This window comes from Monomorium pharaonis, chromosome 5 (assembly GCF_013373865.1).
Source record: "Monomorium pharaonis isolate MP-MQ-018 chromosome 5, ASM1337386v2, whole genome shotgun sequence".
Lineage (NCBI taxonomy): Eukaryota > Metazoa > Arthropoda > Insecta > Hymenoptera > Formicidae > Monomorium > Monomorium pharaonis.
In genome coordinates, this window is record NC_050471.1 from 1,232,191 (window position 1) to 1,259,279 (window position 27,089).

Genomic DNA, 27,089 nt, shown 5'->3' on the forward strand with positions numbered 1-27,089 from the left:
TCTCAATTACCATCTTGCTCAGTTTGGCAGTGAATTGGTGCGGACTTAACGCCGTCTCCACCGGATGTGAAAGCCAGAACCTGCATGCTGTAGTTCGTGTATTTCTTGAGGCCGTGCAATATAGTCTCACTGGAAGATGTGATTTTGGTGTCCTTCGTATTCTCGTCGTACCACGTGTCGGAGGGTCCGTAAATGACCTAAAGCAAATATTTAAAGACACTGTTGCAAAAGGTTTTATACCTCCATCCCGAGTCGTGTTTTTACTAACTTTGTAGCCGGTGATAACGCCATTGGCCGCGCTGAGTGGCGGTGACACCCAAGACACTCTGATAGTCTGAGAGGTAAGGGTCGTGCAGGTAGTGTCGTGAGGTGGTTGCTCGGGCACGCCTTCTGCAGTGTGCTGTCTACGTTCCTCGCTCATTGGTCCGGAGCCGACCTTGTTGAATGCTTGAACGACTACGCCATACTGAGTGTAGGTCTTCAAGTTGCCGATCTGTAAATGATGCTCCTTTATGTCCTCCTTGGAGAAATCGACAGTCTCAAACATGTATGGCTTGTCCGACGATTGTCTGTACCCAACGTAATAGCCGAGAATTTCGCCATTCCAGTCCTCGCGTGGAGGTGGTTTCCATGTCACCTGGTAGAATTTACATTTATCATATGTAAGTTACATGCATTCCGAAGCGATTACGACGCAATTATTTTATTTACCTTGAGCGTATGTTGATCGAGAGGATCCACTTTGATAGAGGTTGGCGGACCAGTAGGTGCCTCTTCGGCGGTGATAATGGTAACCGTGTCAGACGGATCGGATATGCCGATTTCATTCTCAGCGACGATTCGAAGGTGATACGTGGTCGCGGGTCTTAGATTAAATACTCCAGCTACATTCTGTTGTGAACCAGGCACGAGTACTCGGTCAATATCAGTTTCCCAGGAACCTTTGCTCATCTTGTACTCGATAACGTATCTTTTGATTGGACTATTTCCGTCGTAAGGCGCGGCCCACGATAATTGTACAGAACGTCCTGATTTATCCAACACCTTGAGACCATATGGAACTTCCGGTACCTCTATAAAAACACATAAATTAAATTGTAACTTTAAATGCTTTAGGCACTTATTATTAGCGTGTTATGTATAATTACACAAACTAACCTTGTACGATCATGTTGATACTAGTGTCATCACTGCCAAAGGCATTCGTAGCTACGCAAGTAAATAAGGCAGAATCGCTTCTTTCAGTTCGTTTGATGCTCAAGTCGGACAGAACTCCATTGGCCAAGATTTCTTCGCGAATAGTGTAACGAGGATCGCTTTTTGTGTCCAATCTCTTATTGTTCATGTTCCATAAAATGCCAATTGGTTTCTCTCCTTGTGCCTCGCATTGCAACACAGCTGGTTCTCCACGACGAGCGGTCTGATTTCGTAGTTTAATTTCGAATTGTGGAGGAGCTAAAAAAGTATCGTAAAAAAATATATAGTATAGAGCGCAATAGAACTTACAGCAAGGTGCAAGACAATTAAACGTGAAATACCTTGAACCGAAATGAGAATGACAGCTGATAAGCCTGATCCAATTCCGTTAACAGCCTCGCAAAGATAATAGCCCTCATTAGTTTTTTGTATGTTATTAATGGAGAGGGTACCATCCTCCACGCTAATGTCAGGGTTGCTCAATTTCAAGTCGGTATAATCTCCCGGCGTATCCCCTATAACATGGAACGGACATGATAAGTATCACAGAAGTAGAAATATTCGTTATTTATCAGGCTACAATTGCAGATAAACCTACCAGCCGCTCTTTTCCATGTGACCTGAGGCTTGGGGAATCCGTCGGCTTTACATTCCACTCGTGCATCGGATCCTTGAGCAAATGCCTTATCGGTAGGTTCCAAGATCCAACGAGGGGGTACTGTTACAGAATAAACAGATTAGTCGTGATGCACTTTTGCACACACAGAATTGTGCAGTATCCAGGAGCCAGTCGCTTGGAAATTCGAGTCGCTTACTTTTCAGAAATGTCAAAACTTATTATTTATATTATTAAAATTTTTTTATTTAAATTGCGATCAAGTATAATTATTAATTATTAATAGTAAATTATTATAATAAATAGTAAATTATTAGTAAATAATTATATTGTCTACTTTCTTTAAATTCCATGAAGTCATGGAATAATAGCAATAAAAAAATATTCAGAACAAAAAAATGAGTTTCTGAATTTTATCAAAATTATTTAACTTTTAAAGAAGAAAAATTCTTGTCTTTTAAAGAAGAAAATTATTAATTTCAAAAGTTATATAATTTATATATTATATATTAATATTATATATTAAATATATATTCTTAATACTATTAAAATCGAATATTTTTAAGAATCAAAGACTCGAATTGTGTTAATTTTGTCGCATGCAGAACAAAATGCAACACGCTCCTGCTACTGCGATGAACAGAATATACAACACATGCGGGATTTGAAATGATTATATGCGGGTATCTAATGCATGAAACAACGAGGTAGAAAGTGAAAGAGAGAGAATCAGAGAGAGAAAGAGGAGCTACATGCGAAAAGAGAGACTACGGATTCGATTTCAGAAGGAGCGCAACGACGAGCATGCACGAAGCGCTATCGAATTTGTACTCGAGCACGGTGCATCATGCTGTACCGCGTTTACGAATAATACTCGATTATGCTCGTTCATGTATAATGCATGCATATTAAGTATATCTATTATGCTACATACGCGTCTACAAAATGAACAAGGCAAGATGTATGATGAGAGATGGTGAGGGCACAAGGAGGGACGTATTTAGAGGAAATCCATTCGTGGATGTAGGGCTGTGATGAATTTATCGTGGGGTGAATTCTGAGATGTGGTTGGATGGTCGGTCGGTCATCTTAGTACAAGGACGCATTTTAGCCCGAATGGAGGGGGGGGGGGGTACGGTGAGGTATAAATCGACACTCGAACGTACATGAGACGGATAATATGCAAATTGCATGTGAGACCTACGCAATCCTGCGATCGCAAAGTGGCATTTAGATCGTTTACGTGCTACGTGGGAACGGCGAACACGTTCGTGAAGGATGTAGAAAACGCGATGAAATTCGCGTGTGCGAAAGAAAGATACATCCTGAGCGTCGCGTTACTTCGCCGTAAAGGATAATCGAAGCCAATATAAAAAATCACAGAAAAGCGATTGACGATGACAGCAAGATAACGTAGGCGGCAAAATAAATGAAGAAAGGCCAACGGCTCGGCAGAAGCTATTGATACTTGGAGCGCGAAGAAATTCGGATTAATCTTGCTCGTTCGCTCACTTGAAAAAATCGGCGGATATAGAGTAAAAGGAAAAATATAGCGGTGAGAAATATAAACAGAGACAGAAAGAGACAGAGGTAGGAAGTATGAAAAAGAGTAGCAAGACAGAGCGGAAGAAACAATATACACGCGAAAAGGTCGTCATCGGCGACGAAAGCAACGCTCTGTGTACACGTTGGGCTGAGCGCGAGCTCCAACCAACTGAAATGCTCCAGAAAGCTTTCGCCAACAAGGGAAAAAACACACGATCAGCGCCACAGCAACGATGAATAAAATGCAACCAATCAAGCCTGTACTCAAATACTCGCGCGGAATTTGCGCGTTTCATTTTTTTTCTTTCGTTTTTTTTTTTCATTCCGAAACTTCGCTCAATCATCATTATCAATTATCAATGTTATGTCATTCTCAGTGCTCCGTTCTTTACTCTAGACCTAACCGTGGACTCGTAAGGTCGCCTCGTGGATCGCCTTGCCCGACGGATTACTAGCGACACACGTGTAACGTCCGCCGTGCTCCGGTGTTACCGACTCGATCAGTAGTATACTTGTCCGCGGGCCGAGTTTCCCGACGCTGTATTCCATGAACTGCGACAACGGTTCGTCCTCGTGGGTCCAGACGATCTCGATCGGCGTGTCGCCTATCGGTACCATGCATGCCAATTGAGCGGCCTGCCCGGCATAGATTGGTTGATCTCCAAAATCGAACGGACTGATCCGTGGAAGGACTGCAATGGAATGTGTAGATAGATCCATGCTCTCGTAACGATTTCCATTCCCTTCGCGATCGATTCGAACGATCGTGCGTCGTTCGTCGTCTGCGTCCGTTTTCTATAATACGCTCTTCTCTCCAGAAATTTAATGTTGTTTCTCCTTATTGTATCCGGTACGCTGTTATTCTCCGTAGATTGCATGTCAAACGATCGATCGGCGCTAAATTAATTACATGAAATAATCGAGACTGACGGTGCCTTCGAACTGAATCGAACTGATGAGATAACACCTCAGCAACCGAGCTATCGAGATGAGAGAAGGAATGCGGAGTGACAGAGAACGTGAAGCAGAGAGAGTGAAAGACAGTTCTAGGCCGGGGAGAGAATGGGAGAGACATGGCTCGTCTCGTAGTAATCGACGCCTCGATTCAAACAGTCGTGGGCACAAACTACTCTCGCCTATCAGCTAAACAGTTTAACCTCGTTACAAGGAAGACAATTCTCTATAGTTAGAAGGGAGGAGTATGCGTCGAGCAATGCAGATTTCCAGACATACATATCTCATAATATCATTTACAACAGTTAGGACAGACAGATTGGAGATTTTACGACGTACGTGAAGCGGCAGCAAGGGTCGTAAATCTAGCATATTGAAACGCTCTCACTACTGATAGATAAATATATATATATATATATATATGTCTACAACCGAATAAAAGGGTAAACGTACCACTGCTTTCCGCTCAAATAGTAACACGCATACAAAACGGTAGTACTCTCACTACGCGTACGCCCGTTAAACACCATCATCATGCCGCGCGGTTTCGCTTCGTGTTAAAGAAAATATATGTATATATAGATTTTTTTAAAATTTGTTCTCTGTTTTACTGGATGCTCTTGTGATCGTGTGTTCGTTTTCTCTGTACCGTTCACTTTCAGATGGGCGCTGTGCCGAGCACTGCCCGCTGGATTATCGGCGACGCAAGCATACTCCCCGGCGTGCTCTCCCCTGACAGCAGGAATCGTCAGGGCCGAGACTCTATCCCCCAACGCGGTGATACCCACTCCTTCGCCTACCTCTAAATGGCGGCCCTCGAACAACCACTTGAGCGAAATCGGCGTGTCCCCCTTCACTACCGCGCAATGGACGATTATCAGATCGCCGGAGTTGGCCTCGTCGAACGCGAACGGCTGCAGATGTGGAGCGACTGCCAGAAGATAGAGAATGGACAGAGGCTAGAGACAACAGGTAATAATAGAGAGAGAGAGAGAGAGAGAGAGAGAAAGAGAGAGAGAAAGAGAGAAAGAAAAAGACACAGACAGAAAGATAGACACGCGGGCGAGAATAAATTTCTTGCCTATCGAGGCGAGTCTGCGCAGCGTGAGATCTAAGACGCGATATCATCGGGCGCGATTAGCCCGGTTTCCGTAATCGTAACAACCTGCTCTCGTGTCTGGCCGCATTCGCAAAACTAACGACATCCTACATCCCTAAACTTTATCACACAAGAATTGTGATAGGTATATTTGAGCGAAAATCGATTTTGATAAAATGAGTGTCTACGGGGAAGAAGCGGCGGTTCTGGGATGACGGATAGGAGGAAAGCTGCTTGTGAATAGCGGATAAATTTGCGGGACAATGAAATATCGAGCAGATTTTTGCGAATTGGTATGCACCGTTCACAATGAGATCGGCCGAGAGCTCGTGTCTGCCGGCAAAGTTTTCCGCGACACACGTATACGTTCCAGCATGGGTCGCCTGGACAGATCCTATGCTCAGTATGGCGCCGCGTCCGCCCAAATCCACAATCGAGATTCCGGAGTGCGGCGAAATCGCATGACCATTTAAGGTCCAGCGAAGCTGCAAGGGTGGATCGCCCTCGACCACTGCGCACGGTACCGTTACTACTTGACCCGAATTAAGCGGTTCCTCGCCGAACGAGAATGGCAATAATTTCGGAATGACTGGAAGAGAGAAAGAGAAAGAAATCAGAAAAAGAGAATTGAAGCCACAGGCTAGATCAACACAGGCGGAGCGGCGCGATCGTTAGATCGACGACGGAAGTCATATCTCGTGAAACGCCCTCGCTTCTTTTATCTTCTCTTCATTTCTTCTTGCTTCCATTTTAAAATTCGTGTTACGGAAGCATGTCGTTCTTGTATCGTATGACACTGTATTGCATGTTTCACGATGCTAATCAACAATAAAACCAAAAATGAAAAGGCGTGTGTAACCAAGGAAATTGAAAAAGAAAATGTTTAATAAAAACATTCGGTGACTAAAATGACAATGACGAGCTCTAGAGAACACAGACATACGTCGTGCCATGAGTAATATGAAAAGCGAAGATACAAGGAAACTCAGAGAAAAATGACGATGTAGGCTAAAAATATAAAAACGGAAACGGGAAACCTCAAAAAAGAGAGAGAGAGAGAGACTCGTGGAAAATATCAGAGGGGGTGGGATAAATTCGGATGAAAGATGGCTAAAAATATAGAAATGCGAATCGCGGCCATAAGGTGTACCATTCACGTCCAAGGTAGCCGAATGAGAGACCGATCCAGCCGCGTTTGAAGCAATGCAAGTATACTCTCCGGCGTGTCGCGCAGCTACCGATTCGATGGTCAGTTGTTTGACGCGTTTTCCGGTATCGGACACGATCACGTCGCTGTGATAAGATTGTATAGGACGGCCGTCGAAGGTCCATGTGATCTCCAGAGGGGAATCGCCTTTGGTCACTACACATTGCACCGACACTAAGTCTCCGGCATTAGCGGGTTCTTCGCCGAAGGAGATTGGTCCTATCTGTGGGGAAACTGCGATACGAACAAGAAGATAAAGTATACAACTCGAGAAAAATGGGAAAATAATATGTAGTATCTTTGCGAAATCTGACGAATACACAAGATTTCTTAGCCTTGAGAGAAACATAAGAAACAAGCTGCTTTTGCGATTTTTTTCTTGAAATGTAAGATATGACGGGAATAAAATTGAAGATACTAGGGTTTTTTTATGACATGGATCCATCCAATCCAAGGATATCCAAGGACAGATTCTATTATTAAGAATAGCTTTAGCAATTCGTATTTGTTGAAGGAAGGACAGATTTCAAAATTTATGGGATTAAGTGCTGGCGGTGACACTACGTCTTAACATGCGGCTTTTCTTAAATACCATTGACCGATAAAGTGGCGGAACGGCTGACGGATCCAACCAGATTGCTCGCGACGCAGCTATATTCGCCAGCATGGCGAGCAGTCACAGATTCAATGGTCAGGACAGATGTCTTTTTCCCGGTATTCGTGATTATCACGTCCGGATGAGTGAGACGCGTAATAATTTCGCCATTGAGACTCCACCGTATTTCAATCGGTAGATCACCTTTTAAAATGCTACACACTGCAGAAACTTGCTCGCCCCAATTGGCTGGTTCTTCACTGATAGAAAATGGAGCGATTTGCGGGGCGACTGAAAACAATGATCGCAGAAAATGATCAATATATTGTATATATGTATATATAAATCCTTTTCTTTAATCAATCAAAATCGTAGAGTTATACTCAACGTCGAGCAAACATACTCCACTTTCAACGCTTCCCATCACTTAATCTTGGGTGTCTTCGCTAAACTTTCGTGTTCAAACGTTATCAATTGTCAATTATACCTCACGCGATGGGACGGTTTTACGGAGGTGTCGTGTTATCGCTATTACGCGAGGAGAGGAGAATAGTTTCGTCTAGGTACATTGTGCTTGCAAGCAGAATCCTAAGCTCGATTTCTTGATTGCAGCGAGTCACTTCACTTCATGCAATGGCAGTACCGTTCACAGCCAAGGTGGCAGAGTAACTCGTCGCTCCGGCAGCATTCGAGGCTGTGCAAGTATATTCCCCGACGTGTCTTGGGCTCGCGGCCTCGATTGTCATTAAACTGACTCGCTTGCTGGTGCTCGATATCGATATATCTCCGAAATTCTCCTTGGTGATAGGTTCGCCATTCAGTGCCCATGATATTTCGATCGGCAGGTCTCCCTTCACGACTGTGCAGACCGACGAGACCGCCTCGCCCCAATTCGCGGGCTCGTCGCTGATCGAGAACGGCGCTATCTGCGGAGCGACTGAAAACCATTTTCCAAAGTATGACAAACCTATTCACAGAAAGCCATTCACAAACCCATCGAACGTCACGTACCGTGATAACTATATCAGTATACGAGAGAAATCAAAGATTTCTATTTCTCAAAAGATATTATATGAGAAAATTTTCTTCTAATCGTGCTTTAATTTACAATAATAATATTTGTTTTATTATTATTTTAATATTTTTTTTTATTTCAATATATTTATTATATTTTTATTGTTATATATGCTTTTCCTCTCATTACATATATATATATATATATATATATATATATATATATATATATATATAATTATTTATTCTATTATATATATATACATAAAATAGAATAAATAATAATTTTAAATTTGCGAAAGATGTAAAGAGATAGTCAAACTCAATGGGGGAATAATTGCGACAATGCCATTGCTTCGAATCAACGATAAGACGTAATGATAAGAGACAGCGAGGCGCAAAATCTCTGCGGTCACGAGTGCGCGATAAGGCCAGACGACAGACAGACGCGTCCTCATCGTACTCCCCATACTTGATGAAATGCAAGGGAATGTTGAAAAGACTGTGAGTGCGGGTGAAGAGGTTGAAAGGGAGTAAATGAAAAGGGAGGGACGGTTTTGTCTTCGCCCGGCGGAAGAAGAATAGTCGAGACGTTGTCGCGTTATATGTTCATGTATACATGCGCGCAGCGTTACCGTTCACGGCTAGAGCGGCCGTATGGCTGGAGGCTCCGGCTTTGTTCGACGCGGTGCAAGTGTACTCGCCGGCGTGCCTAGCCGCGACAGCATCGATCGACAGGACGCTGAGACGTTTGCCCTTCGTGACAGAGAACTGATCTGAACTCTCGGCGGATATCGGCTCGCCGTTGAACGCCCAGGCAATGTCCATCGGGAAGTCACCCTTGAGAATAGAGCAGGTCGCAGAGATCGCCTCACCCGAGTTTACCGGCTCGTCACCGAATGTGAACGGGAAGATCTGCGGAGCAACTGCGCGATCGCGGATCACGCGTGAGAAGCTCAATAAGTAAATAACAGCCACGTTGGTGAGATCCCCTCGCGATCCTTACGGACTTTACGGATCCTCGCATAAGACGGGTCGTCGGGATCGATCGCGACGATTAGGAGCGATAAGGGTGTCATATCATCAGATTAAGACAATGCGATGAAGCGGGTTTATGATGTTCTATGAATCGTAATGATGGATTAGGCAAGTGCTGTACGATGTTTATAGCTGACGTGCATGTGTGCTTCTGGAGACATGTAGGTACCATTGACGACGAGGGTGGTCGAGTGGCTGACGTTGCCGGCTCTGTTCGTAGCTATGCACGTGTATTCGCCCGCGTGCCTCGCGGCCACGGATTCGATGCTGAGAGCGCTCATATGTTTATTTATATTTGTAATCGTGATATCCGAGTCATGCAGACTAATCGGTTTGTCGTTAAACGTCCAAACGATCTTTACGGGAAAATCGCCTTTCATAATGGAACACGTTGCCGAAACCATGTCACCCCAATTTGCCGGTCCGTCACTGATCGCAAAAGGCCCTATGTGCGGCGCAACTACAATATTATAATAACAAATAGTCAGAGGTAAATTTCACAGCTGTTAGATTTAACTTTATCTAAAGTAACACAGAATAAGTATAAGACTTATAATAATCAAATAATAGAGAAAAAGCATCACAATCTTGTAATAATCATCAGTACATTAGAATCCTGCATTATAATCCTGCTTGTAGAATCGATTCTTTCAATGACTCGTTTGAATTGTCCTTAATACCGTCAACATAGGAAGCAAGGATTATTGAAACAAGATTTTTTATATTTTTTTTTCGCGCTTCTGCGCAGAAGAAAAGGTTTGGAGGAAATCGTGGGAGTGATGTACAGCTCTGCACATGCACGATAGGGCGAGGTAAGAAAAACTACAAGAAACACAAGACGTAGGAAGACCTTTATACCGTTCACGGCCAATGATGCGGAATAACTTGTTCCACCAGCAATGTTACTAGCCGAGCAGGTGTATTCCCCGGCGTGGCGCGCCGTCACAGCATCAATCGTAAGTAGACTGACGCGCTTGCTAGTACTAACTATCGATATGTCAGGATGATCTCGAGAAATTGGTTCGCCGTTGAGTGCCCACTCGATCTGGATTGGGTGATCGCCCTTCAATACCGTACAAGTTACAGTGATGGTGTCACCCCAATTCGCCGGTTCCTCGCCAATCACAAACGGCATAATTTCGGGCGCAACTAAGGATGTGTCTTAATTATAACCCTATTGTACTTTCATCAAATTTTAAGTGCAGTTTCTCGCTATCCAGATTCACATACAACGTATTACATATAAACTTAATATTACAATAGATAAGCTCAATAACATGTATGAATGAATCTCTCTCTTCATCTTGTGATTTCATGAAAACAGCCTATCACTTTCGTCAGGTCTGAGAACGTGAAGGAACGTGAGGACCTCTAGGGAGTGAGTGTGTGAATAGTATCAGTGTCAAGCTACATGAGAACGATTCATACATGCATTTATTAATAAAATTTCGAAGAACGTCATATGATACCGTTGACGGCTAAAGAAGCGGAATAGCTCGTCCCACCGGCAGCATTAGTGGCTACGCAAGTGTACTCTCCGGCATGGCTAGCCGTAACGGCGTCGATCGTGAGCAGGCTAACGCGTTTGCTGGTGACGACTGTTATATCGGAAAAATCGTGAGAGATCGGCTGGCCGTTGAGTGCCCACTCGATCTGTATCGGTTGATCTCCCTTCAAAATGGTACACGTCGCCGTGACTGTTTCTCCCCAATTCGCCGGTTTTTCACTGAGTACGAAAGGCGCTATCTCCGGAGCAACTAAAGTGAATAAATGACCGATCGTAGCGACTAATCTAGTTACGAATTGCTAACTTAACATTGACAAGTACGAGTACAATCATATATCTTTGCGATCTGACAACGTCTTGAAGACCGCGATTGACCATCAACGATACTAGGAGCGGGAAGAGAGGGAGAGTGATAATAGATAATGCTAGGACATGGGGGACAAATGCACAGGAAATTTCTCAAACGAGATGTACCGTTCACAGCTAAAGTCGCTGAATAACTGGTCGCTCCAGCTTTATTTGATGCTGAGCACGTGTATTCTCCTGCGTGTCTCGCGGTCACAGACTCGATGCTGAGGATGCTATTCTTCCGCGTCGTCGCCAGGATATTAATATCAGAACGATCTGGCCGAATCGGCTCGCCGTTCAACGCCCACGTTATCTCGATCGGTAAATCACCCTTGAGGATGGCACACACCACAGAAATGGAATCACCCCAGTTGGCTGGTTCCTCGGCAATAGCGAACGGCGCTATTTGCGGTGCGACTGCAACGAATTCTATGTGTTTCTTTCCCCTCTTTCTTTTTTTCTACATAAACCGTACCAATCTCTTCTTGACAACGTAATTATCTGATGCAGCAAAGCTAGAGAGAGATTTGATGGAAAGAAAAAGAAAATGAATAGAGCTGTCAGAATAGCTGCCATTGTTGCCGTTAGTCTTTCCATTAGACACATTAGAGTTTCGATGAAAAATAGAAGGAAAGGAAGGGAAGAAAAGAAGAAAACAGCCAAAATTCAAAGACCAACATCTTTTTTCTAACGATTATCGTAGATACCATTGACTGTCAATTCCGCGGAATAAGTGGTTGCGCCAGCAGCATTGGAAGCAACGCAAGTGTAAGTGCCCGCGTGACTCGGACTCGCAGAATCTATGGACAGCAGGCTGTTCCTCTTGGTAGTGGTCACGGATATTCGATGATTCTCCTCGATAGGCATTCCATTCAATGCCCACGTAATTTCTAACGGGATGTCACCGTTAACCACCGTGCAGACCGCGGAGACGGAGTCACCCCAATTTACTGCCTTGTCGGCCATTTCGAAAGGAGCGATGCGCGGCGGTACTGTTAAGGCCACAGAAAAACTATTTCACACTGAATTGGGAGCAGGACAAGGAAAATGACGCGTAAAAAAAGAGCTCTGAAATTGCACATAAAAATCTTCGACCCTCTGAGTATTTCTTTTTTGAAATGCAGTTTGCTTAAGAGCATGATTTGAAAAGTCCAGACATTTTCAGCTACCGATACACGATCAGTTAAGTTTCGAAGCTGTGACGCATTACCGTACGCGTAATCTTTCCTGAGTGCCATAAAGCGCTAAGAGAAGCATAGCCCGGTATTTCGTGCGTCCAACCAACCACCCAACCGTCACTGGTTCAAACTAGACAAGCGTACCGTTTACCGAAAGAATCGAAGAGTGGGTAGCGGTTCCGGCCGTGTTGCTCGCAGTGCACGAGTACTCGCCCGCGTGTCTTGCGGCTACCGATTCGATCGTCAGTTGGCTGGCCCGTTTGCTACTCCTGCTTATCACTATGTCAGGATTGTCATAATTGTGCTCGCCGAATGCGCCGTTCGCGATGTCGATCACACGCCCGTTAAAGGACCACATTATGTCAATAGGCAGGTCGCCTTTTATCACGGCGCATTGAACAGTCGCCATCTCTCCCGCATTGGCAGCTTCGTCACCGAAGGTAAAAGGCGACAGTTGCGGTGCGACTGTAACCGCGAAGGGCACACTCGTGAATCATACGTGGGAGCTTCCGGAGTAGCACCCGAACATTCACGACAATTAGATAACGGGAAATTGTTACCGAATCAAAACTCAGAACAAAATTGGACGATTCAAAACAGCACTTTTGAATTTTCTGAAGAGGGAAAATTGGAGAAGGTTAAGGAACGATATCTCAACGAAAGACATTTAACAACATTATAACGATACATTATAAAGCGATACGGGAAAAGACTAAAAAAAGAGAGAATGAAAGAAAAGTAAAAAGATAAGTGGACCATCGTTTCGCTGTCACTGCGGGATGGACCGTGTGTCGTCGTCCCTGACGATAATCTCGCTGCTGCAGAAGTACTTTACGTTGCGCAGGATTATCGTCTTGACGACGACAATGAACGCGAAGAACGGTGATTACTCAATTGATATATTACTGCAGAGACACAAGAAGTTACAAAAGGATAATTGTATATACAGGTGTAAAAGGCACAGTACGTTTCTTTTTACATATACGAGCGCGGTACCGTTCACCGAAAGTACAGCGGTGTGACTGTCGGATCCGGCGGCATTGGTCGCAGTACATTTGTATCTTCCAGCATGTCTCGCCGCCACGCTGTCGATGCTCAAGAAGCTGACTCTCTTATTGGTCACAATATTAACATCCGGCCGACTCGAGTCGATCGGGATGTCGTCGAAGGTCCACTTCAATTTTACGGGGAAGTCGCCCTTGACAATCGTACAAGAAACCGACAGCATCTCGCCGGAGTTGAGAGGATCGTCGCCGAAGGAAAACTGAAGGATCTGTGGCGCGACTGCGTGAACGGCACAGATGGGAAGGTATAACGAGAGACAAAAAGATGTGAAAGTAATTGGTGACGGGATAAAAAATAATACATTTGTGTATAAGTATTTAAGTGTTATATGAGTCAAAAATTTTCTCATTCCATTTGTGAACATAACAAAGAAAGGCAAAAAATAAAAATGTTTGTAGAATTAAAATATTTTTAGGTTGTTAGTAACTTCCTTAACAAGAAGTAATTATAATTAAATTAATTATTAATTAATAAAATTAATAATAATTAATTAGAATAATGTAAAATAAAGTTGTGTATTTGTGTAAATATTTAGTGAGCAGCTACGATAATCCATGGCTTGAATAATGCTTCAGAAAAACCAGGAAGATGCATGATAGAGAGGGGAACGAACATTCACTTCGTCCGTGAGTATCGATTGCATGTACCATTTACAGCCAGATGAGCCGTATGTGTCGTGGCACCAACGCGATTGGATGCAGTACAGGTATAATCGCCAGCGTGTCGGGCCGCGACTGATTCGATAGATAAAACGCTGTTCTTTCGATTTGTGCTGCCTACTACTATGTCGGTGTCGTGACTGTCGATCGGCGTTCCATTAAAAGTCCAAGTTATTTCAATAGGCTGATCGCCCTTCGTGACGGAACAGGTGACAGAAACCAGCTCGCCCCAGCTGGCCGGCTCATCCCCGAAAGCGAAAGGCAGTATTTGCGGGGCAACTGGAAAGAGCGACTGGGAGAAACGAGACAAGAAAGAGCAAGTATCGGTTCGTGATGCAACGTATCGGAGATCCCCTAATGGCGTAATTCTCGAAGGCATTTTTACGTGTCCCGATTATGACATCCGTTTTAGCTAGTGCGACATGGACTATCAAAATAAGGTTGGTATGGCGGTGGAGTATGCATCTTGTTTCGTCAAGAGAGTCTTTCGGCAAGGATGGTGATTCGGTGGACAAGGGTATTTCAGGCTCGTGACGATAATTATGTACAGCGAGTCTATTGTAACGGGAACCGTGCGGAAGGGATTAGAGTCGTACCATTGACAGTAAGAGTCGTCGACCGACTGACGGAACCAGCTAGATTCGACGCAGAGCAGGCGTACTCTCCAGCGTGGCGCGCCGAAACGCCATCAATACTGAGGGTGCTCAAGTGCTTGCTGATTCTGGTAATCGTGATACCCGTGTCTTTCGACGTGTCAATAGGTACTCCATTGAACGACCACGATATGTCCATGGGCATGTCGCCCTTCAGGATCGAGCAGGGCACGGACACGGAATCTCCCCAATTAGCGATCTCGGTATTGAAAGCGATTGGTAGAAGCTGCGGCCCGACTAGAAGTGCGTCATTAAACAAACGATTATCATGCTTCATTACCGAAAAGGATGCAGCTGCGAGATTGTGGGTTACTTATGAACACTAAGTAACTCTAACAGACACTTGTGCGTTATAGTCAACTACTCGTCGAGTGGTCGCATTAAAACTTTCGAAGGATTAAGTAGGTAGAGGATTTATCAATAACATCGACGCGGAGGAAACAAACGAGGTGGCAAATGAGGGAACAACTATGGTGCTGTTTGCAAGGTTAGGTCTGTGCAAGGAACGAGATAAAAGGTGACAAAACGCAACTGAAGAATGAAAAAGAAGTGTATTCTCTAGGAACAAATAATCCCGAACCATTGACGGTGAGGACAGTCGAATGGGACGCCGTTCCAGCCGCGTTTTCGGCGGTACAAACGTACTCTCCCGCGTGTCTCGCGGTGATGACCGAGATCATGAGCATGCTAACGCGATCCGCGACCTTCTTCGCAAGTACGCCGGAGGAACCACCCATCTCTTCTCCGGGATAGCTCCAACGTATGTTCAATGGCAGATCGCCGCTCGACACGATACACTGCAGATTCGCAAATTCTCCGGCATTCATTGGTAGCTTCGTGAACGCAAACTCCTGAACGATCGGCGGCACTGGAGATGGAGGAGCGATGTATGGACACGATGTATTAACGATGTATATACACGTCCCGCATCATGTGTCACGCTCTCGTGGATATCATAGACATGTTTACGTTCAATCTCGAAATGGAATAAAAATATTCTGACTGTATGATTTTTCACATTAAAGATATACGGTCTACTTTCTCAATTAATAGAACGCTAAAATCTGATCTTGTCCCAGGTATGTAAATTCGATATCAATTGCATGGAGAAACTTAATATCTCATCTTATTGTGAAACAATGCCTATAACACACACGAATGCGTGGCTTTACTGCTACGCGAGACGATGGAATCGCGCGATATGGAAGAAGAGATTTGAATTGAAAACAAGCACGTCAGAGTTTTCTTACAATTCAATCAGCCACCGCCATACCAACTCCCAAACTTCCACGGATGCGTGTTCTCAGTTTGGATCGATGCACGTTTGCTTTACGGTTCATTAACGCCGGCAACAGGATCGTTCGTATGCGTTACCGAATCCGTGCCCGTGTCCTACAGTCGCACCCTTTAGAATCTACGACACATTCCCTACACGCGTGAACGACACCCTCAATAAACAATTTGCCGGTACTTCCGGCTCGGTATCGCAATCAATACGGGATGGTGCGACATAACAATGATTAGTGATGATTATATAACAGATACGAAAATCCGCTGTAAAGAAAGTAGCTGCAAGTAAATGTTTAATATTCTAATACTATCATAGTTAATCTCGTTGACCGATCGATTTGTAATAAATATAAATATATCCTTCGTTGTTGAAATTATTAAGAGACATATTACTTTAATAAACAATTAATTGCTAAATAGAACGTTAATTAATTGTTCTATGTATATTATTATAATTACAATGATTACGTTATTTATGCTGAATGTATTTAGTATTATATTAACGATAGTTAATAAATTTCTTTGACTTACGAATGTTTCATGTTACATTCAAATTTTCATTGCATTATTAAACAAATTTTTTTATTAAAACTTAATTCTCTATTTTAATAATTTTAACTTTTAAGATATCAAATTTTATAATACAAATAAAAAATTAATATTTATTGCAAAATTTAAATATTATACTTATACGATAAAATGTTAGAAAAACAAAGTATTGAACTTACCCATGACTTGAACTTCGAGTGTTCCACGTGCGCTGTAACCCTGTGCATTGCGTGCCACGCAAGTGTAGGTTGCCTGATCGCTCATTCGTTCAACATTCTCGATGATAAGTGTGCCATTAGGGAAGACCTTTTGCTTCCTATTGATCGGTAAGACTCTAGTGTCTCGTTCCCAAACGATGCTCTCAATCGGATATCCAGCAACAGGACAAGTGACGCGCAGAGTTTCTCCGGCAACGATCGCCTTCTTGTCCATGTGACGAATAAATGGCAAACCGTAAACGTTGAGACGGGCAGAATGCTCAGCGGCTCCAACCTATAAATAATAAAATTATGCAATGCATATTTAGAGAATTTGTCCTCGGAAGATTAAAAAAACATTTATTTATTAAAAGGTATATATACATTTTTTTTTTTTTAATAAATGAATATGTATGTGTGTGTACATATTTATTTACTTGTGTATTAAAAATTGATAAACAAAGTTAAAATTAGAAATTAAACTTCTACAAATTTTCATTCAAAAATAAGAGAACCTTTGACGCAGCAATGCACTTGTAGAGACCACCATCGTTGGTATGAATGCTCGAAATATTCAGATGCGATACGACATCACCATTGACTGTGACGTATTGTCCCACTTGCAGTCTCTCGGTGTTCGACAACCGTTTTCCATCAAGTTCCCAGGTAATTTCGGGGGTGGGATTCCCGCTGGCAACACACTTCAAAAACATACTCGGTCCGGGCTGAAGAGTCTCTTCGGCGAAAGCTTGACGGATCTGTGGCGGCTCAACTGTCGATAATTAAATAGACGAAAAGATAATTTCATTCACAATCATAGTTTTCATTTTTGCGACCAGTTTCTCTAATTAATGATTTCGTAAACGTATTCATTTACAAAACGTATTACTTAAACCAAAATTAAAATATTTGTATGTATTTTTAAAAATGTTTTATTAATTCAGGAAAACTTTTTATTTTATAAAATTAATCAATTTTTAGCTAATTAATAATAAACATAACAAATCAATTTACATACAAAATTAACACTGTTATAATTGATAAAAATGCTTATTATTTAATTTAATTAAACAACCGAAGGAAAAAATATGATTCAAATTAGACTCACATCTTCCACCAAGTTTTAACTCTGCTGTTGCTTGCGCACTTTCCTGATCATTTCTGACGAAGCATTGGTACATTCCCTTGTCCTCCTTCTTCACACTCTCGATCCTCAGCACGCGATCTTCCAGACCAAGGGGTTTGCCATCCTTGAGCCAGGAGATGGTCTTAATTGGATTGCCTTGGACGGTGCAAGTGAAGGTTGCTGGTCTTCCAAAGTCAATGGTCTGCGTTCTTGGCTCGATCTCCGCGGTTAGCGGCGCCGTAACGGTCAAAACGGTCTCCACGCTCTCGCCGCCGACCGAATTATTGACGATGCAAAGATATTTGCCAGAATCTTCGACTCGAGCCTCGCGAATGATCAGGGTGCCGCTGACCTGACGTACGCGCTCATTCAGCTGGACCGGCTGACGCCTCGAGGTGCCCTCGATGAACTTGTACCATCTGAAATAAAAAAATAAAAACTGCCGATTTTCGCGCCAATGTCGGAACGAGAGCCGCTCGTTCCATTGCGTTCACTTATATAAAATAGAATTTATCGCAAAATGGAACAAAAATATACTAATTACTTACATAAATTTTATTTTTTACTTGTAAACTACTTGTATAAAAAAATTCTTTATAGAAAAGTACTTTTTGATTGAAAAATTCTTTATAGAGAAGTACTTGTTGATTGTTTTCATTATAAACATTTGGCTTACACTAAGTTTCACCAGGATAAGAAAGAGACACAGAGCTAAGAATTTTTATAAATTTGATAATAAATAACACTATTTGCTCCATTCTACGCTATCATATCTTAAATTCTATATATAGGGCTTTGGGCGTCTCTGGGCACGGCCTTCCGTTTTTTCCACCGATTTATTGGTGTTACATCTCTCCCGAAATAATTTTGTACAAGAACAAAATCATAATTCAATAATAAAAACAAGATGTAGCCTCACGATCGAGAAGCAGGCGATGCAGGCGGAGCGCAACAGAAGAATAAAAGACAGACAATGGCGGCGACAATAGATCAAAAGCAAAAAAATCAATAAAAAGGTAATTGCGTGTCGATTTTCGACACAATAAGAAAAGATTTCTTCAAGGAAGAAAGTGAGGAGCGATTGCAGCGTGAAAGCAAGTATGAACAATTACGATAAATTCTCTGTGATATACGATTGTTTGCAACTGCGCCCGTCGCGCTGATTGGTCTAGGCAGGAAGGGGATTAAAAAAATGCCAATAATTCATAATAAAATAACGCAGCCAAGCGATCGCAGGAGCGATTTTTTTGACATGGTTGTTGGAGGCAGGTGCTAGTGCAAGGTCTCTTTCACATACCTCTCTAAGCAACAATATCTCTCACGCGTAACATGTTACGATATGTCATTTGAAAAATTTGTTCTCTCCAACATTGATTAAACAATTTCAGAATCGTGAATCGGGGGTTATGAGATATTGTCGGATCGTACAATCACAAATGATGGCGGATAGTGGAAGACGGTTAGGGCAGGGAACAAAAATGGCGGTGAATTGGCGGTACGTTTAATGGCGATAGTGCAACTGGACGACGTGTGAAAAAACGTTAAGGCTCGATCCTCCTCAGTCACTCACACACGCCCAACGTGTTATTTATTACATTAATGAACGATCTTCACTTCTTTACCTTTTCTTTATGTGAACGAGTGAGAGAGAGAGGGGAATGAATTAATACGAGCGGATGAACGGAGGCATGAGAAGGTGGCAAGGACTTACCAGCCAAATATTGTGGGACTTATTTGGAGGTGTGCAGGTGTAGGGCAACATTGACCGCCCCACTGATCGGGTGACGCCCTCTCGGACCACCCGGATCAGCACCGAGGATACCGGGGGAGCAGAGGGCCCGCATCCTTTTCGAGGTCGCGCTTCCGTCACCTATCTCGAGGGTTGAGGGGAGGATCCAGTTGGCACTGAAAACCAACACGTCCGATTGGCCCCGAATCAGGGATACATATTTCGTCATTAGCGCTATTGTTTGACTTGTGTTATAATCGCGTTTAGTTTACATTCGAAATTGAAAGGCCATTGAAATTATTGATCTGTCGCATAAAAATCAGTTATTTTCAGTCCCTCTTCTAAGCTCTGCTCTGATCTACGCTCTCTCTCGTTCTCTCTCCCCCTCTCCTCCTCCTTCTTTAAGTTCTCTATACTTTTTCTCTCACGTTCTGCTTTTTAGATCTTAAGAATACTTTTACATTTCCTTCCTGGACTTGACAACATTATCCTATCTCTTTATTTAAGAAATCTTGTTCTTTCTTCTTGCCCCTGTCGAATCTTACGGTACCGCCACCCGACACGGGGTAGAGGGTAAGGATGGAAAGTATTAAAAGTGAGTAAACAGGATCTGTGCCCCGCGGAGCGTGAGACTACATCCAAATTAGGAAGAAAAGAGGTCTATACGGAGGTGTGTACCTAGTTATCGGGGCAGGAAAGCCTTGTGCCGCACATGCCAGCGCCAGAGACTCGCCCTCTACCCCGCGGTACTTATTAAGGCCGTCACCAGTCGCCTTCGGGGCAGTACGACCAGACGGCTCTGAAATAAACAGATCGCCCAAAGTGTGTGAGAGCTTCATCTCTCCGGGACGTTTCGATTCCATATCCTACTTCTTAATTGCACTCCGGAACCGACAAATCGGCATTTTCCGTCCGTTACGCGACGTTTGAATTTAAGCGACTAACATGATTGTATACGTACCCTATCGCCACTGCGCTCGTTCTGGATCAAGTCGATAAAATTTTCGCATGCAATCTACTCACCTGACTATGATGCCAATCTTGCCAGATGGTGAATGATTTCAAACGCAACATTTACTTTAATTTACTGCATCGTATTTAACGCTCGTATTTGACATTATATTAAAAATATATATATGATATAATGCCTCAGAAAATTTTTAAAGTTTATCTTGCGTTTATTCTAGTGCCAAACACGAGCATCATAGAAAAAGTGTTAGATGTAAGCTTACCAATAGTTTGAATATCTAATTTTGAATTCACGAAATTATTAACTCACAAAATAATGAACTGTGTGCCCATTTGTGACTATTATTCGTCAAAAGCATTTTCTCACATAGACATTCCATTTTAGCAATCTACTAGACTGCGATTTGCTCTATCGACGACGACGATGACGATAAAAAACACAGAAAAACAAACAGAAATTTGCGCGCCTAGAAGAGAACTTCCAAAATCTACCTTGTGAGAGGTACAGGATATCCCTGAAGCGAATGGCTTAACGCTAAATCCTGACCTTCAATAGCCAAAACAACCTCGAATCCGAACTTCTTGCCTGTCGATCGTGGCGCGATTTTATTTGTACCCTCTGAAATAGCATCGTCAAAAAGAGAAGATATTTCAGCGATCTTTACTAATGAATGTACCTTGTCAATGGGACAGGAAAACCCTGAGTCGCGCAGTCCAAAGCCGCTATACCCGTCTTCGGTACATCAATTAATTTGCCACCTTCGTAACGTTCACCGGCAATGCGTGGCGCAACATTGCCGGTTGGTTCTGTAAAGCAGGGAGTCGATGCAAGAACACGAACTGGACGTAAATATCTCATTTCTTCAATTGTACTTTGCCACAATTGTATCGTAATTTTGAATGAAATATAAAAACGTTATCTATATTTCGAAATTGCCTGATTCTAATTCGCATCGGGGTTTGTCAATCGACTTGTGAATGCCTGTACCTGAATGCAGGTGCTGGGAAACCCTGAACAGGACAAGGTAGGCCGACCGTCTGTCCAATTAAGATGTCTCTTCTCAATCCATTCACATCCTTGTCCCGTACATTCGGACGTACACTGCCTCGCGGCTCTGTAATAGCGCAAACAGGGGAAAGTGCGGAACACGACGCCACCATAATCATCGTCGTCATCGTAATCGTCTTCGTCGTCGTCGTTATCAAGAGCATTGTTGACGCACGACATGTAGAACGCAAGTTTGCGGATGGTAAAACGTGAAGATAACGATTGATATATAACTGTTTTACATTCTTATTCAACCACATCATAATCTACTCTATTTTTTTTTTAATCTAATTCTTAATATTTGATTTAAATGTTTATCCATAAATTTTTTAAAAAATTTAACAATTATATATATAAATTTGGAATAAATTATGATAACAATCAGTGACAATTTATGCTGAATTGTTCGATCTTGCTCACCTGAACAAAGGCGACGGGTTGCCTTGAGCCTCGCAAAGCAACGTCACTGCTTGACCATCGTTTTTCATCATTTCGTCAAATTTAGATCTAGGCGGCAATCGAGGCGGACTACTTCCAATCGGTTCTAAAATCGAAAAGGTCGAAAGGTTCACCTACCGCGGGATCAATCGTTATTTTCACGCTTCATCTATACATTTCGCTCTAATATTAGTACAAATACATATGATCGGCAAGATGCACTTTTTATTGTAAATCAGTGTTTCCTGACTTAAAAAATATTAACCAAATAAGATCTAAAGATTATATATATCTATTTCATAAAATTTTTAAGCTCTTCCTTAAAAATTTTTTATTTTAAAGAAGCTCGAATAAATGACTTCTTTTATATGTAACGGACGTAAATTTCATTTAGAAGCGTTGTATCTTCATTTAATTTTTATCCCGAGAAAACTGTTATCTTCAACCAATATTTGCGTTGCGCCTACGTCGAGGTACCTGAAGACAGGAAGTGGATTTGCTTGAGCCTGACACAGCATCATTATGGCGGTTCGCGACGCGATCGAGAGGACAGTTATTTTAGCTGTTGGTGGCACCTTCGGTGCTGCGCCAGTTACTGGCTCTAAATACATAAATAATAAAGCGATAAAACGAGATTCTACATTGATTGATACGTGTCACTAAGCGAGCAAAGCTATCCTTCGTTAAGAAATACTATATCAAAGATGTCGAACGCATTTTTAAGTACGAATAAAATTCATAAAATAAAAGAGAGCATCCGCTATAGATTTACAATAAATAGCAATAATTGTAAATACCTATATGCTGGAAGAGGGTGTCCCTGCGCGGGGCACAACATTGTTGTAGCCGCTCCGACGACCCTCGCAAGAACGTCATATTTAGACGTAGAAGCTACTCTAGGCTTGGCACCGTTTACGGGTTCTACAGAACGACGATAACGTTACGATAACATTACGAGAGTTGTAACGTTACGAGTAGACAAGAGCAAACTCTACGAAAATATTTAGGCTTTAAATAAAATGTGGACTAACCTAAATGCGGGAGCAGGGAATGCCTGTGCATCGCATAACAAACTGATTTCAGCATCATTCGTCACTTCAAAGGAATTGGACTTTGCCGTTTTCGGGAATTTTGGGGCCACACGACCTGCTGGCTCTAACGCGCGCGAATTTTGTTATTTTTTTGGTAACATGACACACATTACATTAGGACAGTACGCGTCACCGCCGCGCCGTATTCTTATTTAGAAATTTGTTAAAGCTAGATTAAGAAAGTTAAAATTACATAAAATATATTTCAATGAAGCCGATAAAACATTTGTATATGTATGACTGACCTAAATGCGGGAGCAGGAAATGCCTGAGCATCGCATAATAAACTGATTTCCGCATCATTCGCCACTTCGAAGGAATTGATCTTTGCCATTTTCGGGAATTTTGGAGATACTCGACCTGCCGGCTCTAAATACGTATAATAAACGTGTAAATACAATTTCATATTTTTCTTATTATTAGAATTATATCTGAGTCTGGGCAAAACGCGCCCCCTTTCCCTTTCCACTGCCGTGCAATGTCTTTTATTCACTAAAATAATTCACTAAAATTAAATTGAGAATAAAAATTACGTAACATAAAATATAGACAAAGCTAATTAAATGTTGTTAAACTGACCTAAACGCGGGAGCAGGAAATGCTTGTGCATCGCACAGCAAACTTATCACGGCACCATTCGCTACCTCGAATGAATCAATTTTTGCCGATTTCGGGAATTTTGGAGATACACGACCTGCTGGCTCTAATGTGGAAACGAAATTTGTTATTATCTTGAAATTATGTATCTACGTCTGGACAAAACGCGCCACCGCCGTGCTCTTTTTTTTATTAAATAGTTTTTACAAAATTAAATTGAGAATAAAAAATTGTTTTATAAACAAAATGTATCTTGGTTACACATTTAAATATACTTGCGGATTGAGTTAAACTAAGAAGCAAAATATGCCTATGTACCGCAAAATACACTTATCACAACACCGTTCGTCATTTCGAATATATCACTTTTTGCAATTTTTTCGAAAATTTTAAAAACGCACGATCTGCTGATTTTAACTCGGAATATAAAATTATCTACATCAGGACAGAACGCGCCACCACCGTGTTATAATTTCTATTTAATAATTTATTAAAACTAAATTAAGACAAAGTTAAAGTTGCATAAAATATATTTTAAAGAAGTCGATAAAATTTATTTGTATATATGTATAACAGATCGAAATGCAGTAGCAAGAAACGCACATAATAAACTGATTTCAGCTTTATTTGTTACTTCGAAGGAATTGATCTTTGCCATTTTTGGAAATTTTGGAGACTTGCGGACTCTACGTGTAAATAAAGTTTGTTATTCCTCCTATTATTAATAGACTTATAATATCCACGTCTAAGTACAATGCGCTCCCTATCCCTCCACTGACGTGCAATGTCATTTATTGAATAATCTACTAAAATTAAACTGAGAATAACAACCACGCAATGTAGATGTGGACAAAACTAATTAAATATTGGTAGACTGACCTAAACCCGGGAGCAGGAAATGCCTGTGCATCGCACAATAAACTTATCGTAGCACCGTTTGCCACCTCGAATGAATCACTTTTTGCTGATTTCGGAAATTTTGGAGACACACGACCTGCTGGTTCTAACGTAGAAACGAAATTTATTATTTCTCGACTATTATTTCTTCGATTCTGAATCAGGACAGGACGCACCACCGCCGTATTATATTTTTCATTAAGTAATTTAATAAAATTAAATAAAAATACTATTTTTAGAAAAAGAAGAATAAAAATCGTCAATAGAAAATAATAGAATATAAATGTGATTGAAAAATAGCAAATTATTTTGTTTTATAAAAAAATTTAAATAAAATAATTAAATAATTAAAAATAAACAAGAATCAGAAATTAAAAAATTCACAAATTTACATAAATAAAATATAAGAACAATGTACTTATGATCTATAGCGCGAAAATATAAAATCATGCATCATGTAGTACTTCTATTTAGCGAATATTTATTATCAATTTAGGCCCTAAATTACGCGGGCTACGGCCAGGTCGTTAACCACGTTACCTGTGAGTCGGAGGTGGCGAGGCTTGAGCGGCGCAAGTTAGCGCGAGCGACGATTTCGCAGCTCTTACATACGTGCTGCTTTTCGCGTCGCTTTGAAAGGCGGGCGCCTTCGATCCCACGGGCTCTGGAGCGAAGCGAGAACAAGCACAAAGTCTAAATATCTTTTCCGATGATCCTTTCATTCTCTCAATTACCTGAACGAGGGTACGGGGAACCCCTGCGCAGAACATTGTAAGCTCGATGCGCTTCCCGCGGCGCGTATAAACGAGTTGACCCGATCGTCACTCGAGAATTTCGGACCCTTCGCTCCCATCGGTTCTGACAAAGAATCGCATAGATCGATTTTCGCGTTAAAAGAACTATACAAAATAATTCTGTGTTTTCGACATAAAAAACTTAAAACTCTCGGAAATAAAATGAGTCTTTCGGTTGCCTTTCCATAAACTGTTCTGTCAGCACTGTGTGAGCTCTTATTAATAACACACAAATTAATAAGGGACACACAATCACACTTTAAGTACCTGAACGCTGGTACCGGGTGACCCTGCGCTTGACATTGCACAGCGAATCCGACTGTCGATTTAGTTTGCAGCCATCGTTTCACGTCACCCGTGACGGAGGGCGCCTTACTGCCTATCGGTTCTTTACGCAATAAATGATTACATTACAGGCTTTTGTTGTTCAGATATCTTAGAGAAATGAGAGCATTATTCTAAGATATCAATTTTTATTTCTAATCAATACCGTTGCTAACGCAATTAAGAAAGGAACGGTTTCAATCGAGATAAATACTAATTAAGTTTCGCTCGTACGAGATTTACCTGAACGCTGGCACAGGGTAAGCTTGCCCTTGGCAGAGAATCACGATGTGCGTATCGGTGCGCCTTTCCATTAGACTGCCCTTCTCCCCCAAAATCGAGGGCGCTTTAGTGCCAACCGGTTCTATCGACGTACCGTACATTTTAATCCCTCGGGAAAGGAAAATTACGCGAGAAGGTCGTTACCTAAAACTGGGCACAGGGTGGCCCTGACCCGGGCACGTCAATATCACGCTGGATCCCGCGAGCATCTCTTTCCACCCACGTTTCATTTCGCCGATCAACGCCGGTGCTTTACTTCCGATCGGCTCTGATGATTCAGTAAATAAAAGTGTTTCAAACAAAATCGGCGATAAAAAAAGGAAAAAACTCATTCATAAAAAACTTTCTTTAAAGAAAAAAACTTTTTCCTCAGAAAAACTTTTTTTTTCTTTTTTTTTTCAAGATGCACGTTTATTCCTACATTAACAAAGTTTACCTAAAACTGGGCACAGGGTGGCCCTGAGCTGGGCAGAACAATATAACCGTGTATCCCTCCCTTCTCTCTTTCCATCCGCCCTTTAAATCGCCGGTCAATGCCGGCGCTTTACTGCCGACCGGTTCTGGCGGACAAAAGCCGAGAAATCAGAAAAAATAGCACACAACACGTGTTCATTAACTTTACCTAAAAGAGGGGACAGGATATCCCTGCGCCGGACATGGTAATACTGCGCTCGAACTCGCTCTCTTCTTCAGCCATCCCCCTCTTATCTCGTTCGTAAGAGCCGGAGCTTTAGTTCCGATTGGCTCTAACGATTACAAATGTGCATGCGATCAACCAATTTAAACTTTGCAAAATTAATTGTACGAATCATTCAAGATCAAAATTAAATTTTTATTTGGATTAAAGTAACAAATTGATGCTTGCGTTTATCATTAAGAACAATAAACCGGAGCGAATAAAAGAAAATGAAATAAGTAGTAAAACAAAAGAATCGATTTAGATTAAAAGATACACGTATCGAATTTAATTATGTCCTTCCTGTGCTGTATCATTACCTAAAGGAGGGTACAGGATATCCCTGCGCCGGGCACGACAATACAGCATTGAAGTTCACTCTTTTCTTCAACCATCCAGCTCTTAAC

General features: G+C 42.0%; 1 protein-coding gene across 50 annotated transcripts in view; it reads right to left on the reverse strand.

The window, feature by feature from the left end:
• Positions 1-27,089, reverse strand: part of LOC105830916 (Down syndrome cell adhesion molecule-like protein Dscam2) — a 78,069-nt gene that overhangs the window by 11,922 nt on the left and 39,058 nt on the right. For 22 of the 50 annotated variants that reach the window (XM_036286617.1, XM_036286603.1, XM_036286601.1 and 19 more), the window contains exons 8-17: positions 17,820-18,256; positions 17,227-17,483; positions 16,694-17,006; positions 12,443-12,763; positions 1,796-1,915; positions 1,539-1,712; positions 1,159-1,455; positions 712-1,073; positions 269-637; positions 11-197 (exon numbers count right to left, since the gene is read on the reverse strand). In XM_036286617.1, coding sequence (XP_036142510.1) covers positions 11-197; positions 269-637; positions 712-1,073; positions 1,159-1,455; positions 1,539-1,712; positions 1,796-1,915; positions 12,443-12,763; positions 16,694-17,006; positions 17,227-17,483; positions 17,820-18,256 — 2,837 coding nt within the window. Of the gene's footprint in view, positions 1-10; positions 198-268; positions 638-711; positions 1,074-1,158; positions 1,456-1,538; positions 1,713-1,795; positions 1,916-5,712; positions 6,001-6,561; positions 6,853-7,210; positions 7,505-7,856; positions 8,151-8,862; positions 9,154-9,434; positions 9,726-10,123; positions 10,415-10,734; positions 11,023-11,827; positions 12,113-12,442; positions 12,764-14,010; positions 14,302-14,618; positions 14,913-15,255; positions 15,544-16,693; positions 17,007-17,226; positions 17,484-17,819; positions 18,257-21,523; positions 21,651-27,089 lie in introns of all 50 variants that reach the window. The other 28 variants (XM_036286634.1, XM_036286626.1, XM_036286638.1 and 25 more) reach the window with 14 other exon arrangements.